Source organism: Kogia breviceps, chromosome 18, assembly GCF_026419965.1.
Source record: "Kogia breviceps isolate mKogBre1 chromosome 18, mKogBre1 haplotype 1, whole genome shotgun sequence".
NCBI classification, from domain to species: domain Eukaryota; kingdom Metazoa; phylum Chordata; class Mammalia; order Artiodactyla; family Physeteridae; genus Kogia; species Kogia breviceps.
Genome location: NC_081327.1, coordinates 30,092,987 through 30,112,703, shown reverse-complemented (window position 1 = coordinate 30,112,703; position 19,717 = coordinate 30,092,987). Strand labels below are relative to the sequence as shown.

Below are 19,717 nucleotides of genomic sequence, written 5' to 3'. Positions count from 1 at the left end.
AGTCTTGGGGGAAGGGGAGAAGGTAGAGTTACTGTTTAAAGAGGTAGAGATTTTTTGTTTGGGATGATGAAAATTTTTGGAAATAGTGGTGATGGTTGCACAGTACTACGAATGAAATTAATGCCACTGAATTGTACACTTAAAATGATTAAAATGGTAAATTGTACGTGACATATATATATATATTTACAATAAAGAAAATAGTCACATATTAAAAAATCTATCAGAAAAACAAGACTGGGAAAAGTAAGTTTTGATAGATATGAGGAGTTATTACACAGTTGTTCATTATGTTATTTTTTGTCTTTGCTAACGTCTGAGATATTCCATAATAAAAAAGAAAGAAGGAAATTCCCCATTCAGATGCAGAGCTCTGACACTGCTCTGGAGAGTGAGAAACTGTCCCAGGTAGTTTTTCCAGGGCAAGGGGACAGCTGAAGTGATGAAGCCTGGGGCCATGTTTACGGGACGGGGAGCTTGTGTGGCCGTGAGAGTGCATGTACTCACCATCTTCAGCGTTATTTCCAAGAGCTCGTCCTCTGTCTTCTGGCGCAGGCAGTGAACAAGGACAGCTGAGGTGGTGTTTTTACACGCAGCAAAGACAGCAATTTTCTGCAGAGATCACAGGTGACAGCAAAATTCAAGAGCCCTCTCTCTTCGCTCCATCAATAAAGAGGTGTTCTGTCCCAACCTCAATTTCTAAAGTCAACACATGGTAGCAGAAGATACTCTAGGCCAGTATGTCCTGGATCCCAGACGTGCCAATTATACTCCTCAGCCTCTGCTGCCTTATCTCTGTTCAAGTGGACATAATGATCTCAAAGCTGAACATCTAAAGAGAGGCAGCATGGAGTGGGGTTTAAGAGCATGGAATCCAGAATCCCACTAATTTCAAATCTCGGCTCACCCAATTAATAGCCTTTTGGCCTCAGAGTAGACACTTGCAAAGTGCAGCCAGAGGGGAAGATGCAGGAGAGAAGTCAGGCTCCATGATGGCGGGAGCATGGAGAGTGCACATGGGCTGCCCAGAGCCTGGTCCAGTGTCTGACATACAATCAATGCTCAGTATGTATTTGGTGAAAAATTAAATAAAAAGGCACATGAAGAAGTAGAGGGGAGAGGGGGAGAGAGGGAGAGAGGGAGGGAGAGAGGGAAGGAGAGAGGGAGGGAGGGAGGGAGAGAGGGAAAGAGAGAGAGAGAGAGAGAGAGCGAGCAAAAATATGAGTCTTGGGCTTCCCTGGTGGCGCAGTGGTTGAGAACCCGCCTGCCGATGCAGGGGACACGGGTTCGTGCCCTGGTCCGGGAAGATCCCACATGCCGCGGAGCGGCTGGGCCCGTGAGCCATGGCCGCTGAGCCAGCGCATCCGGAGCCTGCGCTCCCCAACGGGAGAGGCCACAACAGTGAGAGGCCCGCGTAGCGCAAAAAAAAAAAAAAAAAAAAAAAAAAAAAAAAAAATATGAGTCTTGGATTCTTCATTCTGCCAATTTCTGGTCCTGCGTGACAGCAAAATCCAGCACCATTTCTGCCACCTTTGTTTCCTTTAAATAAACTCCCCCTTCTTGACTTAAGCCTGATCAATGGGCTTCTGCTGTTAATAGCCAAAGAATTCTGAAAAACAGTCTCAACAGTTTTTTAAATTCTTGGTGTCTTATCTCCTCCCCTCCTGCTTACCAGTGGCTGCTGCCCCCATCTGTCCACCTAACCAGCTCTCACAGCCCGTAAAAAACGCTCCACATCAATGAGTCCAGTGCACACTCCTCAGGAGAGCCTCCCTGTTGCTCACACTTCCTTGGCTTCTTAACACTCTCCAAATAAAGACAAAGTCCTCACCAGGTCCTATGCGGCATGGCCCTGCTGATGGCCCCATCCTCACTTCACTCCAGGTTCTGTCTGTTCTTTCTGCTCTGGCCACAGCAGCCTTTCTCACGCTCTCTCACTTGAGATACCTGCTCCTGCCACAGGACATTTGCATAGGCCGTTCCCTCTTCCTGGATATTCTTTTCTTACCAAGTAATTTACTGCTCATCCTTTTCATCTCAACTCGTTGATCGCTTTTTTTCATGAAGCCTTTCCAGAAAAGTTCCCCCTATCCACTGGACTAAGTGCTCCTTTTGGATTCTGTTATAACATCAAGTATCTCTCTTCTATTGCTCTAGTCACAGTTGACATTTTGTAAGTTGTGCAATTATATAATTATTAATCTGTCTCCTCAATTATAACAGAAGCTTCATGAGGTTGCAAGATGTCAGATTATACCAAAACTATCTGTTGAATGAATGAATGAAGCAATGAATGAATTCTCAGGAACCCACCCCAGTCACAAGCCCCCAGGGAGGAACCACCACTCCAGGCCCACATGGTACAAATGAGCTCACTAGACCTCAGACCCCGAGAGAGGCAAGACACAATGACAGTCCACCAGACACGTCCAGCCCAGCACCGCTCCCTTAGGAAATATGGTCAGTGGACCGTGCCTGGGGCTGGCAGTCCAGAGTCACGAGCTGGAGTCCGGCTCTGCCCTGATCACTCGCTGACCTTGGCGAGTGCTTCCGCTCTCTGCCCCACTTTGCTCAGCGGTAGAAGGTGGAGGTGGGATGAGGTGTGTCCTTGCCCTCCCTGCTCAGCCACCCTCACTTCTGTGATTCTTTGAGGATGTCAGCCGGCTCCCACGTCAAGAAAGACCCCTGACAACTCCAGGAGAGCAGAGCAAACGGTGTGGGGACAGTCCAGTGTGAGACCTACCTTAGCTGCGGCCTTCACGTCCTTCTTGACCAGGACAGAAGTGAGGGCCACACCGCTCTCAGAGATGGCCCGGTGGAAGAGATTCTTGGCCAGGGGAGATAACACCTGGGAGGAGGGTGACGAGAAAGGGAGTTTATGCTCACGGGGAGGGGTCTTCAAGAGCTACCCCCATCCACAGTCCTGTCCTGGGCTGTTCCCCTGGGGACCATGGGGCCTGGCTTCTGCAAGAAAACCTCAGCTGGAAGGAGCCAGGAGCAGAGGGAAGAACAAAACAGGAAGTGTGTGGCACACACTGATTAGAACAATCAAAGTATCTGAAAGGCAGCTCAGCCATTCCTAGCAACACTTTAAAGCCCAGTTCTGATTCCCCATTTCCATTACTTAGGATTTATTTTAAGGAAAATGATCATGGAGGCACACAAAAATCTCTAAAATGTTCATGTTATTTATAACAATAAAAATTGGAAATAACACAAGGTTCTAATATATGACATTGGGTAAATAACGTATTTTTCATTCTTACAATGAAATACTATACTACACTCGACTATACACACGAAAAATATGAAAGAATAACTAATGGTTAGGGAAATATTTGTGTTATAATATTAAGGAAGTTTTTCTGTTTAAAAATTCATATATACAGATAGATAGGTACATAGATAATAGATGATAGATACATAGATAGATAGATTCATGGAAAAAAGACTAGAAAAATAAAACTGTCCATGGTGACAATCCCTGGCTAATGGGACTGTGGATGAATTTTTATTTTGGGGGAGTTATCTATGCTTTTGTTTTTTCTCCATTTTATAAAATAAAAACATTTTCCTCTGAATATTCAACTATGAATCCAACATATGTTTTAAAAATACAGTAATAGTGTTAATCTTCTGCTCAACTGGGAGGCAGCTGGAGGGTTTCTAACAGCTCCCAGCACCTCTAACCTGGTTTTCCACCTATGCTTCCTTCCGTGTCTCCCTATTTCCATTCCCACATCAGGCTCCCAGGTCGTGTCTGTGTTCTATTTCCCGGGTGCCATCTCCCCTTCCATCCTCCTTCCTCTCTCTACCCCTCCTCCCCCAGCCCAGCTCCGTCCTCAGTCCCAGAGACTGCTGCCCTCCTTCCTGAGCATGAACAAGCCATCAGACCTCCTCAGAGGAGGCCTCTGACCTGTTCTTAGTGTTCGTGTCCCCTTGAATTGTAGACCTGGCTTCAAGCCAAATAATGACATTGCACCCAACTTCATGGTTGCCTCTTTTTATTCAGAATTTACACCCACCCCTACTTCCCAAGAGAAGTGAGGTGAGTACTAATGGTAAAATGATTAGGAAGGAGAGCAAGAGCTCCACCAACACAGGACAGGAGGAATGTCTCCGTTGCAGCCGTGGCTGGAGATCTGGCCCCAGGATGCTAAGCTGAGCTCTGAGCTTCCTGCGGGCCAAGGAGGGTTTGGCCGTAACTTTCCACCATCTGACGCTGCACATAGTAGGGTCAGCCTTGAATCCAGGTCTTGTAAGTAAAGGTCCCATGACTAGACTGGCTGGTCTGCAAGGGGTCCCAATGGTAGCCACATCAGGGCCAGGAACACTTACAAGAATAGAGACACTTTCCCCTCCTGCTGACTCTCCAAAGATGGTCACAGAGCCTGGATCCCCTCCGAAGTTGGCAATGTTCTCCTGGACCCAGTGCAGTGCGGCCAACTGGTCCAAGTGACCCCAGTTCCCCCGGCTGTGTTCATCCCCTGTGCTGTGAGTAAGAGGACAGGGTGGGGTTGAGAGCAGAGATGTCACAGCAGGGCCCTCAGGACCACAGATGGGGCTGGGTGTCTGGGTGAGCCTTCTGGAAAAGGCTGGGCTTCCACAGCCCTGACACTGGGGTCTTCACCTGCCTCCCATCCTGCAGCATTGTTCCGCTGTAGTGCTCTGTACATCCATCCCACATCTATTTATTGAGCATCTACTATTCTACAGTTCCAAAGGGAATTCCAGGCAGCAGAAACAGCACATGCAAAGGCCCCGGCGTCCAGTGAACAAAAGTGTGAGTCTAGGACATACAGCTACAGAGGGCCCTGGGGGCCTCGGTAAGGATGTCAATGTCATGTTGAGTAAGCTAGGAAGCCATTGCCCGGATGACATGATTCCATTTATGTCTTAAATGATCACTTTGGCTACTGTGTGGATCAGACATGGTGTAAAATAGCAGGGTTATAAAAGTAGGTGTTATTACAACAATCCAGGGGAGAGACACAGAGTGCTTTGAACAGGGTGACTACAAGGGAGGAGGTGAGAAGTGGCTGGATTCTGAATATATTGTAAAAGTGGAGCCAAGAGGATTTGCTGGTGACTGGATGTGGGGTGTGAGAAAAAGGAAAGAATCCCAGTGCCCACAGGCTTTTATCCTGAGTAACCGGAAGGGTGGAGCTGCCTGCAGCTGAGCAGGAGGCCCTGTGGAGAAAGGAGGAGTGTCTGGGGGGAGGTCTGGGAGGGGCCGAGAAGGAGCGGCCATGAGGGAGGAGGTGGCCAGGAGCCAAGAGGAGGACATTTTTCAAAAAGATGTGAGGGATGACGTGCGGTTGCTGCCAAGGCTGGGCCGCTGGTGACCTGGACCAGAGCGGTCTGGTGTCTGGTTGGGGTGAAACCCTGACTGACGTGGTAGAGGAGAGCCTGGGGAGAGGAAGGGGGGGTGTGCGCAGTTATCCTGTAACTGGGAGCAGCCGTGAGCCGTGGGGGAAGGAGGTGAGGACTCTCAGGGAGGGTGACACATCCCGGGACATGACTCGCCTGGGACAGCCCTCCTCCAGCCCATAGGTCTTGCCAGTGAGATGACCACCCCTCCCCCAGCCCACCCTCCAGCCACCGGAGGGTAAGAGGTCCTGGGGCTGGTGCATTCAGAAAAGGCTCGGTAACTGTGCCTGCAGGAAGTTCGGTTCCTGTCCCCACGGAGACTCCACGGAGGAGACTTGAGCCTTCGCTCACGCATGTGCCAAACCCCGACGAAGGAAATGGGGTGAGTGGGCCCTATGCTCCTCCCAGTAGATGTGTCCACTAGAGTCAGGTGCTTGTTACAACCTCCAAGTTCTAGCCACCCGTTCCTCCACCTACAGGACTTTACGCAGCTCCCACATGAGCCTGCTCCTTCTTTTTTTTTTTTTTTTTTTTTTGGCGGTACACGAGCCTCTCACTGTTGTGGCCTCCCCCGTTGCGGAGCACAGGCTCCAGACGCGCAGGCCCAGCGGCCATGGCTCACGGGGCCCAGCCGCTCCGCAGCATGTGGGATCCTCCCGGACCGGGGCACGAACCCGCGTCCCCTGCATCATCAGGCGGACTCTCAACCACTGCGCCACCAGGGGAGCCCGAGCCTGCTCCTTCTTTACTTCCCCATGAGGTAAGACGTATAAGCCTCTAACTGCTGTGCTGCTTGTTAACTGTCATCTTACAGGTATGCAACATGCTGGGCAGCACAGGTGAAAAAGAGATGAGTATTTCAGACGAGGTAGCATTTGGGCTGGGCTTTGCAGGAATAAGAGGCGTTTGTCAGGCAGATTAGGCATTTTACATGCAAGTAAGTGGACCAGGGTGGCTGGGGAAGAAGGTAGGTAGAGCCCAATTATGAGGGGAATTGCATGTCTTAGTAGGGAACCTAGCAAAGATCCCTTTGAGGGCTTGCATGACCAGAGTGGGGTCCTAGCACTCCCACACTGAGGGTCAGTGTACCATGAGGAGAGCCCAGTATCTTACCTGAAGAATCCCCAGATGCCCAGGCGGTACTGAATGGTCACCACCACCAAGTTTTCATGGGCAGAGAGGGCCAGCCCATCATAGGTTGATGCCCCACCCAACATCAGACCTCCTCCGTGGATCCACACCATCACCTGGATGGGGAGGAAGCAACCACACAGGGCATAGGAAGCAGGGCTGGGAAAGACCTCAAGAGGCTGTCTGGTTTGGTCATCGACCCGTTCTCCCAGCTGTGGCCCCGGCCACCACCCCACTCCGTGCACCCTGGCTGCCCCTGCCTGTCTCCCCTGCCTCAGGGCCACCTCCTGCCAGTACTCTTCATGCTGAGAACATCATCATGGGAACAGCCAAGGCTAAGAGCGTCATCTTCTCCCCAACACTCCCACCGTCCTCACTCCTGGACCCCTCATGCAGCTCAGCACACTCCGCGTGCAACCGCCCTTGGTTAGAAGCTTATTTCAGCTTCACCTTAGTTACCTTTTGTGTGGTGAAATAAACTTCTCACGTGAATGATGACCATGTCAAGAAGCACACACTCTGGGTGGTACCTCTTCTTAATATGCCTTTCCGCTGCCTCCTCTGCTCCCCAAATCTCACCCATCCTCCAAAGCCCAGCCTAAAAGCCACCTCCTCTAAGAAGTCTTCAATCATCTGATGAATATGATCTGAAAACCTACTAGGTGCCAGGGACTGTGGTAAGAATTGAGGATGAGAGTGGACATGACAATTCATAATGCATGGCCCTGAATTTAAAGAGTTCACATAGCAAGAAAGTGAGAATGGCTAAAATAATAGTATAATGATTTTGTTAATAAAAAAATCAAAGAACTCATACATGAACTATGTGTCAAGTACTGCTCTAAGCATTTAAAAATAAACCATCCACGAGATAGGGACTATTATTGTCCCATTTCACTGACAGGAAAAAGGAAGCACTTAACCACCTTGAGGTCACGCAGCTAATAGGTTGTGGAGGCAGGACTTGAACCCAGGCAGTCTGGCTCCAGAGCCCACATGTTGAGCTGCCCAGCACACGCCAGCCAATGGCCACGGTGCAGTAGGCTGGCTGTTCAGGCAGGAGGAATTTCTTCCCTTCAACTCTAACTAATGCATCAGCAAGACTTGCCTCGTGTGCTGTGTCAGACACTGACATAAATCTTGATATTCATCATTGAATACTTGTGTGTGATTACCCCTGATTTGAGGAAACAGAGCCAGGTCTCCCAGCTAGTAAAAGGTAGAACCAGGATTTACACCCAGACCCTGTGGTTCCAGAGCCTGTGTCCATAGTAGAGGTCCTCCAGTTTCAGGTTCCTGGAGCCCCTGCTCCTCCTACATCTCTGATCCCTGCCTACCTCCAGGCAGAGGGACTGAGTGTGCAGTCATCTCTGAGTCCAGGCTGAGCCAAGGGCTGGCCAGCAGTGATGTGCTGAAGAAGCCACTCCAGCTCTGTGCAACCCAGATGCTAAGATCCTCGAAGGCAGGGGCTGTGTGGTCATGGTTTTATGTTCCTCCTTTCTCTTAACCTCCAATTCTAGCTATGCATATGGGGGTACTGAGTATGGACTAGGGGAATGAATGAATGCATGAATGAATGAATGAACAACTGTCCCCACCTCTTTGAGCCCAGCATGTGCAGGGCCACCTTCTAGTCACAAGTTCACAGATGCCCTCCTCCACATCTGGGCACCATGCCAGGGGTGTTCCTGGGAGATGGCTGGGTGCTCACACCCCTCCTGTCTCTACCCCACTGACCCCTCCTTTCCCAGCAGACCAGCCCCACCCTCCAGCCTGAGTCTGGAAGGCTGCCCCATCTCTGGGCTTCCATTTATTCTGGAAATGCTAACTCACTGGGTCATCAGCTTGTGCCAAAGACAATTAGGAAGTAAAATTATCTACAATAAAATCTTGATAGTTGGCAAAGGCAAAGGAAAGTGCTTCTCTGTTGCTCCAGGCTCTGCACCCTCCACCTGTGACACTGAGACACTGAAAGTTTGTCAGAGAAGGTCTTTGTGTGCTGAGGAAAGGCCACACACAGGCTCCACTTGCTAGTGTGTGTGTGTCAAAGAGCGTGACTTGAAGATCAGGAGACCCATGCTCCAGACCTGCCAACCCTACTCTGTGACCTCGCCTTCCCCTCACTGGGCTTCAGTTTCTCCATCTGTAACAGGAGGGTTGGGTTGTTGGCTTATCGCCAAGATTCCTTCCAGCTCTGACTTTATTGGAAATTATGTCTTAGCCACCCTGGGTATCAGATTCCTAATCTAACAATTAAGAGTAATCCTTCTTGTCCATCTATTAGCATGAGAGACCTTAGAAAAATTAAAATGTGCATTACAGATGTACAGCGAACTCCCCCAGAGGCCCTATGTCTGTCACTATGGGAAACTGAGGTGTGGAAAAGCTGTGTTCCCTGATGTCAGGTTTGGCTGTGGTGGTAAAGAAAGCCCTGGGGCCCCTGGGGAACAGCCCGGGCACCCTGGAACAGCCTTGGTCCAAGACGCCCCAACCCAGCACTGCCTTCATCCCCTTCCAGTCTACACCAGCCTTGACCATTAGTTCCCACTGCTTACCGGCAGCCTGCTTCTCTTCCTCAAGTCAGCGGGAGTGTAAATATTTAGGTAAAGACAGTCTTCGGAAAACTTGAGATTAATGTTCTCCTTTCTGTTGGTAAAGAGCTCTGAGAGCCTCTGCCCCGCCACTGGGTCTTGGGAGCACCTGGGAGGGGCAAGGAGAGAAAAGAATTTTTTTTTTTTTTTTTGCGGTACGCGGGCCTCTCACTGTTGTGGCCTCTCCCGTTGCGGGGCACAGGCTCCGGACGCGCAGGCTCAGCGGCCATGGCTCACGGGCTTAGCCGCTCCGCGGCATGTGGGATCCTCCCGGACCAGGGCACGAACCCGCGTCTCCTGCATCGGCAGGCGGACTCTCAACCACTGCGCCACCAGGGAAGCCCGAGAAAAGAATTCTTGAAGTTCAATCAGAGCTGACCAAGCAGATGTCTCCTGCGGTCAGGCCAGGTCTTGGACTGGCAGGTTTAGGGCAGTAAATAGAGTCGTTCTTACCAGACTCAAGACACTGGGTTAGGTAGGAGGCTACCAGGGGCATCTGATGGGGGCTTCTCAGGCTCACCAAGGTCTCCCAGGACCAGGTATGGTGAGGCCTGACCCTCTTCCCTTCCTGGGGCCTTTGGGATGCCCTGAGTTAAGGAAGGAGGCTGCCTATATGCTGATGGGCCTGGGAAAGGACTATTTCCTTCATGCCCTGGGTCCAGACCAGCTCTCCACTGGGCACTGTATGATGCCCCCTATTGGGTGACCATATTCTGCCAACAGGGAAACATGTTCTAGTCCACGAGAGACTTCCATAAACCAGGAGAAATCACTCAAGTGGCAGTTATTTATGGCCTACAACAGGTCAGGGGTGAAATATTTGTGGGGCAGCTTTAGGAGAACTACGTTCTAGTCCTGCCTCAGCCTAATTTGCTGGGTTTCCTTGGGTGAATTCTTTGTCTGCTCTGGGCCCCAGTCTGCTCCTCTGTGTAAATGAGGAGAGTAATTTCCATAAGGGTCCTGCAGCACTGACATGCTAAAATTCTATCATCAACCCATCATAGGCAAGAACTATTGGTCGTCCTAATAGGAGATTTTTTTTTTATCATTTAAATTTTATTTGATTTATTTTTTTATACAGTAGGTTCTTATATTTTATACATATTAGTGTATATATGTCAATCCCAATCTCCCAATTCATCACACCACCACCACCACTCCCCACTGTGCTTTCCCCGCTTGGTGTCCATACGTTTGTTCTCTATATCTTAGTCTTTGTTTCTGCCCTGCAAACCAGTTCATCTGTCCATTTTTCTAGATTCCACAGATATGCATTAATATACGATATTTGTTTTTCTCTTTCTGACTTACTTCACTCTGTATGACAGTCTCTAGGTCCACTCACGTCTCTACAAATGATCCAATTTCGTTCCTTTTTATGGCTCAGTAATATCCCATTGTGTATATGTACCACATCTTCTTTATCCATTTGTCTGTCGATGGGCATTTAGGTTGCTACCATGAGCTGGCTATTGTAAATAGTGCTGCAATGAACACTGGGGTGCATGTGTCTTTTTGAATTATGGTTTTCTCAGGGTATATGTCCAGTAGTGGGATTGCTGGGTCATATGGTAATTCTATTTTTAGTTTTTTAAGGAACCTCCATACTGTTCTCTATAGTGGCTGTATCAATTTACATTCCCACCAACAGTGCAAGAGGGTTCCCTTTTCTCCACACCCTCTCCAGCAATTATTGTTTATAGATTTTTTGATGATGGCCATTCTGACTGGTGTGAGGTGATAGCTCATTGTAGTTTTGATTTGCATTTCTGTAATGATTAGTGATGTTGAGCATCCTTTCATGTGTTGTTTGCAATCTGTATACCTTCTTTGGAGAAATGTCTATTTAGGTCTTCTGCTCATTTTTGGATTGGGTTGTTTGTTTTTTTGTTATTGAGCTGCATGAGCTGCTTGTAAATTTTGGAGATTAATCCTTTGTCAGTTGCTTCATTTGCAAATATTTTCTCCCATTATGAGGTTTGTCTTTTCATCTTGCTTATGGCTTCCTTTGCTGTGCAAAAGCTTTTAAGTTTAATTAGGTCCCATTTTTTTTATTTTTGTTTTTATTTCCATTACTCTAGGAGGTGGGTCAAAAAAAAGATCTTGTTGTGATTTTTGTCAAAGAGTGTTCTTCTATGTTTTCCTCTAAGAATTTTAAAGTGTCCACTCTTACATTTAGGTCTCGAATCCATTTTGAGTTTATTTTTGTGTATGGTGTTAGGGAGTGTTCTAATTTCATTCTTTTACATGTAGCTGCCCAGTTTTCCCAGCACCACTTATTGAAGAGACTGTATTTTCTCCATTGTATATCCTTGCCTCCTTTGTCATAGATTAGTTGACCATAACTGTGTGGGTTTATCTCTGGGCTTTCTATCCTGTTCCATTGATCTATATTTCTGTTTTTGTGCCAGTACGATATTGTCTTGATTACTGTAGCTTTGTAGTATAGTCTGAAGCTAGGGGGTCTGATTCCTCCAGCTCCGTTTTTTACCCCTTAAGATTGCTTTGGCTATTCGTGGTCTTTTGTATCTCCATACACATTTTAAGATTTTTTGTTCTAGTTCTGTAAAAAATGCCATTGGTAATTTGATAGGTATTGCATTGAAACTGTAGATTGCTTTGGGTAGTAGAGTCATTTTCACAATATTGATTCTTCCAGTCCAAGAACATGGTATATCTCTCCATCTGATTGTGTCATCTTTGATTTCTTTCATCAGTGTCTTATCGTTTTCTGAGTATAGGGCTTTTACCTCCTTAGGTGGTTTATTTCTAGGTATTTTATTCTTTTTGTTGCAATGGTGAATGGGATTGTTTCCTTAATTTCTCTTTCTGATCTTTCACTGTTAGTGTATAGGAATGCAAGAGATTTCTGTGCATTAATTTTGCATCCTGCAACTTTACCAAATTCATTGATTAGCTCCAGTAGTTTTCTGGTAGCATCTTTAGGATTATCTCTGTATAGTATCATGTCATCTGCGAACAGTGACAGTTTTACTTCTTCTTTTCCAATTTGTATTCCTTTTATTTCTTTTTCTTCTTTGATTTCTGTGGCTAGGACTTCCAAAACTTTGTGGAATAATGGTGAGAGTGGACATCCTTGTCTTTTTCCTGATCTTAGAGGAAATCCTTTCAGTTTTTCACCATTGAGAATGATGTTGGCTGTGGGTTTGTCGTATATGGCCTTTATTATGTTGAGGTAGGTTCCCTCTGTGCCCACTTTCTGGAGAGTTTTTATGATAAATCAGTGTTGAATTTTGCCAAAAGCTTTTTCTGCATCTATTGAGATGATCATATGGTTTTTATCCTTCAGTTTGTTAATATAGTGTATCACATTGATTGATTTGCATATACTGAAGAATCCTTGTGTCCCTGGGATAGATCCCAGTTGGTCATGCTATATGATCCTTTTAATGTGTTGTTGGATTCTGATTGCTAGTATTTTGTTGAGGATTTTTGCGTCTATATTCTTCAATGATATTGGTCTGTCATTTTCTTTTTTTGTAGTGTTTTAATTTGGTATTGTTATCAGGGTGATGGTGGCCTCATAGAATGAGTTTGGGAGTGCTTCTTCCTGTGCAATTTTTTAGAAGAGTTTGAGAAGGTTGGGTGTTAGCTCTTCTCTAAATGTTTCATTGAATTCACCTGTGAAGCCATCTGGTCCTGGGCATTTGTTTGTTGGAAGATTTTTTTTTTTTTTTTTTTTTTTTTCGGTACGTGGGCCTCTCACTGCTGTGGCCTCTCCCGTTGCAGAGCACAGGCTCTGGACGCGCAGACCCAGCCACTCCGCGGCATGTGGGATCTTCCTGGACCGGGGCACAAACCCGTATCCTCTGCATCGGCAGGAGGACTCTCAACCACTGCGCCACCAAGGAAGCCCCTGTTGGAAGATTTTTAATTACAGTTTCAATTTCATTACTTGTGATTGGTCTGTTCATATTTTCTGTTTCTTCCTGGTTCAGTCTTGGAAGGTTATACCTTTCTAAGAATTTGTCCCTTTCTTCCAGGTTGTCCATTTTATTGGCATAGAGTTGCTTGTAGTAGTCTCTTATGATGCTTTGCGTTTCTGCGGTTTCTGTTGTAACTTCTCCTTTTTCATCTAATTTTATTGATTTGAGTCCTTTCCCTCTTTTTCGTGATGAGTCTGGCTAAAGGTTATCAATTTTGTTTATCATCTCAAAGAAGCAGCTTTTAGTTCTATTGATCTTTGCTACTGTTTTCTTTGTTTCTATTTCATTTACTTCTGCTCTGGTCTTTATGATTTCTTTACTTCTACTAACTCTGGGTTTTGTTTGTTCTTCTTTCTCTAGTTCCTTTAGGTGAAAGTTTAGATTGTTTATTTGAGATGTTTCTCGTTTCTTGAGGTAGCATTGTATTGCTACAAGCTTCCCTCTTAGAACTCCTTTTGCAGCATCCCATGGGTTTTGATTTTTTTTTTTTTTTTTTTTTTTTTGGCGGTACGCGGGCCTCTCACTGTTGTGGCCTCTCCCGTTGCGGAGCACAGGCTCTGGACGCACAGGCTCAGCGGCCATGGCTCCCGGGCCCAGCCGCTCCACGGCATGTGGGATCTTCCCGGACCGGGGCACGAACCCGCGTCCCCTGCATCGGCAGGCGGACTCTCAACCGCTGCGCCACCAGGGAAGCCCCATCCCATGGGTTTTGGATCGTCATGTTTTCATTATCATTTGTCTCTAGGTATTTTTTGATTTCCTCTTTGAGTTCTTCAGTGATATCTTGGTTATTTAGTAATGTATTGTTTATCCTCCACGTGTTTGTGTTTTTTACATTTTTTTCCCTGTAACTGATTTCTAATCTCATAGCGTTGTGGCCAGAAAAGATGCCTGATACGATTTCAATTGTCTTAAATTTACCGAGGCTTGATTTGTGACATAAGATGTGATCTATCTTAGAGAATGTTCCATGTGCACGTGAGAAGAAAGTGTAAATCTGCCATTTTTGGATGGAATATCCTATAAATATCAATTAAATCTATCTGGTCTATTGTGTCATTTAAAGCTTTTGTTTCCTTATTAATTTTCTGTCTGGATGATCTGTCCTTTGGTTTAAGTGAGGTGTTAAAGTCCCCCACTATTATTGTGTTACTGTCAATTTCCTCTTTTATAGCTGTTAGCACTTGCCTTACGTATTGAGGTCTTCCTATGTTGGGTGCATATATATTTATAATTGTTATATCTTCTTCTTGGATTGATCCCTTGATCATTATGTAGTGTCCTTCCTTCTCTCTTGTAACATTCTTTATTTTAAAGTCTATTTTATCTGATATGAGTATTGCTATTCCAGCTTTCTTTTGATTTCCATTTGCATGGAATATCTTTTTCCATCCCCTCACTTTCAGTCTGTATGTGTCCATAGGTCTGAAGTGGGTCTCCTGTATACAGCATATATACAGGTCTTGTTTTTGTATCCATTCAGTGAGCCTGGGTCTTTTGGCTGGAGCATTTAATCCATTCACATTTAAGGTAATTATCGATATGTATGTTCCTATTACCATTTTCTTAATTGTTTTGGGTTTGTTTTTGTAGGTCCTTTTCTTCTCTTGTGTTTCCCACTTAGAGAAGTTCCTTTAGCATTTGTTGTAGAGCTGGTTTGGTGGTGCTGAATTCTCTTAGCTTTTGCTTGTATGTAAAGATTTTGATTTCTCCATCAAATCTGAATGAGATCCTTGCTGGGTAGAGTAATCTTGGTTGTAGGTTCTTCCCTTTCATCACTTTACATATATTGTGTCACTCCTTTCTGGCTTGTAGAGTTTCTGCTGAGAAATCAGCTCTTAACCTAATGGGAGTTCCCCTGTATGTTATTTGTCATTTTTCCCTTGTTGCTTTTAATAGTTTGTCTTTAATATTTGTCCATTTGATTACTATGTGTCTCAGCATGTTTCTCCTTGGGTTTATCCTGTCTGGGACTCTCTGTGTTTCCTGGACTTGGGTGGCTAGTTCCTCTCCCATGTTAGGGAAGTTTTTGACTATAATCTCTTCAAATATTTTCTCGGGTCCTTTTTCTGTCTCTTCTCCTTCTGGGACCCCTATAATGCGAATGTTGGTGCGCTTAATGTTGTCCCAGAGGTCTCTTAGGTTGTCTTCATTTCTTTTCATTCTATTTTCTTTATTCTGTTCCGTGGCAGTGATTTCCACCATTCTGTCTTCCAGGTCACTTATCTGTTCTTCTGCCTCAGTTATTCTGCTACTGATTCCTTCCAGTGTATTTTTCATTTCAGTCATTGTATTGTTCATCTCTGTTATTTCTTTAATTCTTCTAGGTCTTTGTTAAACATTTCTTGCATCTTCTCAATCTTTGCCTCCATTCTTTTTCTTAGGTCCTGGATTATCTTCACTATCATTATTCTGAATTCTTTTTCTGGAAGGTTGCCTATCTGCACTTCATTTAGTTGTTTTTCTGGTGTTTTATCTTGTTCCTTCATCTGGTACATATTCCTCTGCCTTTTCATCTTGTCTCTCTTTCCGTGAATGTGGTTTTCGATCCATAGGCTGCAGGACTGTAGTTCTTTTTGCTTTTGCTGTCTGCCCTCTGTTGGATAAGGCTATCAAAGAGTCTTGTACAAGCTTCCTGATGGGAGGGACTGGTGGTGGGTAGAGCTGGGTGTTGCTCTGGTGGGCAGACCTCAGTAAAACTTTAATCTGCTTGTCTGCTGATGGGTGGGGCTGAGTTCCCTCCCTGTTGTTGTTTGGCCTGAAGCTGACCCAGCACTGGACCCTGCAGGCTATTTGGTGGGGCTAATGGTGGACTCTGGGAGGGCTCACACCAAAGAGTACTTCCCAGAACTTCTGCTGCCAGTGTCCTCATCCCTGCAGTGAGCCACAGCCACCCCCCGCCTCTGCAGGAGACCCTCCAACACTAGCAGGTAGGTCTGGTTCAGTCTCCTATGGGGTCACTGCTCCTTCCCCCTGGGTTCTCATATGCACACTACTTTGTGTGTGCCCTCCAATAGTGGAGTCTCTGTTTCCCCCAGTCCTGTCAAAGTCCTGAAGTCAAATCCCTCTAGCCTTCAAAGTTGATTCTCTGGGAATTCCTCCTCCCATTGTCGGGTCCCCAGGTTGGGAAGCCTGATGTGGGGCTCAGAACCTTCCCTCCAGTGAGTGGACTTCTGTGGTATAAGTGTTCTCCACCCAGCGGTCATGGGATTTGATTTTATTGTGATTGCACCCCTCCTACAGTCTCATTGTGGCTTCTCCTTTGTCTTTGGATGTGGGGTATCTTTTTGGTGAGTTCCAGTTTCTTCCTTTCGATGATTGTTCAGCAGTTAGTTGTGATTCCGGTGCTCTCTCACCAACTGTTGTTTTAAATACTTCTTATATATTAACTAATTTAATCTTCACATCAGCCCCATGATTTAGGTTATATTATTATCCCCATTTTACAGTTGAGAAACTGAGGCACAGAGAGGTTAGAGAATTTGCCCAAGGTCACACAGCCAGAAAGAACCATACTATGTAGTGTTTATGTTTCCAAGGACATTATAAGCCACATTTCCAGATCTCAGTGTCCCCACAAAACAGCATGACTGCCTCCAGTATGTCAATGAGGTAACTGAAGCACTGAGATGCTTGGATGACACAGCTGTCAAGTGGCAGAGTCAGAGCCCCAAAGATAAACTCTTGATTTCCATCCCAGGGGAACTTTCCCTAGATCACCAAGGCAAGGGGCATAATATTCATAAAAGAAGACAATCAAAGATTTAAAAAGAGCAAATAAGTCAATGTCAATAGTATTCAGATAAATGCAGAATAAAGAGAATAATCATATATATAATGACGATGATAATAAAAATTATCGTTATTTTGCCTATTCAATAGCCCAAAACCATAGGCCTCTCACCGTTGCGGCCTCTCCCGTTGCGGAGCACAGGCTCTGGACGCGCAGGCTCAGTGGCCGTGGCTCACGGGCCCAGCCGCTCCGCGGCAGGAGATCCCACATGCTGCGGAGCGGCTGGGCCCGTGAGCCACGGCCACTGAGCCTGCGCGTCCAGAGCCTGTGCTCCGCAACGGGAGAGGCCGCAACGGTGAGAGGCCTGCGTACCGCAAAACAACAACAAAAAGAAAAAAACCACAAAAATTCAGTTAATGGAAGTTTTCATATATTAATTAAAGGGGTGCAGTTGGAATATTTCTGAAAGGAAATTTAAAAAATACTCTTACTCGGAAATGTTATTTCTTAGAACTTATCCAAAAATATTTATGAAGATTTAGCTACAGGATATTCATCATAGTGCTACTTATATTATCAAAATCATCAAGAACAATTAATAATAATCCCAAATAAGAAACGTGGTAAATAAATTATGATTCAATATGCAATGTAATGCAACTATTTAATGTCAGGGTGTGATATTTAATGTCATAGAATGATGTTCATGATATACTTTCATGAGCAAAACTGGCATCTAAAGTATCTGTCTTGGGGTTTCCCTGGTGGCACAGTGGTAAAGAATCCACCTGCCAATGCAGGGGACATGGGTTCGAGGCCTGGTCCAGGAAGATCCCACATGCCATGGAGCACCTAAGCCTGTGAGCCACAACTACTGAGCCCATGCTCCATAACTACTGAAGCCCGCACGCCTAGAGCCTGTGCTCCACAATAGGAGAAACCACCACAATGAGAAGCCCGCGCACCACAATGAAGAGTAGCCCCCACTGGCCACAACTAGAGAAAGCCCGCGTGCAGCAATGAAGACCCAGCGCAGCCAAAAATAAATAAATTTAAATAAATAAATTTAAATAAATAAATTTAAAAAAATAAAGTATCTGTATCGTGTAATATGATATTGTGATATAAGAAGAAATATGTATTTGATCTTTGTCCAGTTTCTGCTGAAGAGCTCTTAAAACCCTTGAAATCTCCTGAGTGGTGTATACTGTTGGGTTAATGAGGTGACTTTTGGACCTCATCTAAGAGCAGGAACTGGTTGCCAGAGGAACAACCATGTGATTAGAGGGTTGGAACTTTGTACCACAGCCCCCTGACCTCTGGAAAGGTGAGATGGGCTGGAGAGGAATCAATCACCAGTGGCCAATGCTTACAATCATCCTGCCCATGCAATGAAGGCTCCATAAAACTCAAAAGGACAGGGTTCAGAGGGCGTCCTGGTTGGTGAACCAGAACTCTTCTAAGTGTCACCGTGCTGGGTCCCAAACTCAAGAAGGATGAATGGATGCTCCTTTGTTAGGGACCTCACCTTATGGATCTCTTCATCTGGCTTTTATCCTTTAATATCCTTCATAATAAACTGGTAATCTAGTGAGAAAACTAATTTCCTGAGTTCTGTGAGCTGCTATGGCAAATTCTATTGAATTTGAATATTTGAATATTCAAATTTGAATATTCAAATTCTATTGAACCTAAGGAGGGGGTCACAGGAACCTCTAATTTTTAGCCAGTTGGTCAGAAGCATAGGTGACAACTTGGACTTGGAACTGGCATCTGAAGCAGAGGGAGTTATTGTGGAGCTGAGCCCTTAATCTGTGGAATCTGATGCTATCTCTAGGAAGAGAGCGTCAGAATTAGCTAAATTGTTGGACACATATATGGTGTGTGAGAATTGCTTTTTGGTGCGGGGGAAAAACCACACACATTAGAATTCGGTACAGAAAATTATGTGATTACATTTTAAGGGAGAAATTATGCAACAGATAAAAGACTGGAAAAATAGAATCTAAAATATGAACAACAGTTCTTGCTAGGTGGTAGAGTTGTGTATGATTTTCATTTTCTTACCTTTACTTACCTATATTTTCTCACTTTTATGTAATAAGTATGTATTACTTATTACTTGCAATCAGGAAATAAAATGTATACTTGCAATAAAAATAAATAAAACATTAATTGCAATTAGGAAATAAAAAGAATGAATATTATTTTAAAAGAACGGAAGTAAGGAAGGAAGGGAGTAAGGAGAGAAGAGAAGAAAAGAACATTCAGCAGGAGGCAGGACCCTGGAAATTATTAGAAATCTCTTGCTGAGATAAATAAGGTCTGAATCAATGCTTGTAGACATCTAAGGTGCCTTGGGGGACAGTTGTGAGTCTTCTTGGCCAACTTGACCAGCTAACTAGAACATATCAACCATTGTTCTGCTTGTGACTAGGTAGCTGACACATTTGGGAGTTGAGAACTTGCCCAGCCAACACCCCAAAGCACTACCCATCCACACATCTCCTGGCCCACCTCACTTCCCACTATGGTAAAGTTCAAGAAGGAAAATGAATAGAGCTGTGAAAATTAATAAAGAGGACTCTCACTAAAATGGAATCTGGAGGTCAGGAGGGGGAGATCTCAGGAAGATACCACTCCTCCTCAATACAGATCCCCCTAGGAAGAGACATACTGTGCACCTCTGACCAGAAGTGACACGACTTTACTACAAGAAAGATTTCCTCCTTGCCTGGCAACAGCTCAGACAACCAGAGATTATCATTACTCAGCCAATTAAAAGCCACTACATAACAAACTCCCAGTTTCCTCCAATGGACTTTTTGTTTATAACGGCGCCTACTAATTTCCCCTTTGCCTCTATAAAAGAGTTTCCTTCCCTTTTACCAGACTTGCATGTGGTTTGCCATAGCTGCATGTCCCCAGCTGCGATTCTTTGCTGC

At 45.3% G+C, this 19,717-nt stretch overlaps 1 protein-coding gene across 4 annotated transcripts in view; it reads right to left on the bottom strand.

Moving 5' to 3' along the window:
• Positions 1–19,717, bottom strand: part of LOC131745370 (liver carboxylesterase-like) — a 72,388-nt gene that overhangs the window by 17,768 nt on the left and 34,903 nt on the right. For all 4 annotated transcript variants that reach the window (XR_010837910.1, XM_067020113.1, XM_067020112.1 and 1 more), the window contains 5 exons: positions 9,057–9,201; positions 6,484–6,617; positions 4,339–4,492; positions 2,744–2,848; positions 508–612 (listed from right to left, as the gene is read on the bottom strand). Coding sequence is in view for 3 of the 4 variants with exons in the window: in XM_067020113.1 (XP_066876214.1) it covers positions 508–612; positions 2,744–2,848; positions 4,339–4,492; positions 6,484–6,617; positions 9,057–9,201 (643 nt within the window). In the remaining variant the exon portion in view is untranslated. The remainder of the gene's footprint in view (positions 1–507; positions 613–2,743; positions 2,849–4,338; positions 4,493–6,483; positions 6,618–9,056; positions 9,202–19,717) is intronic.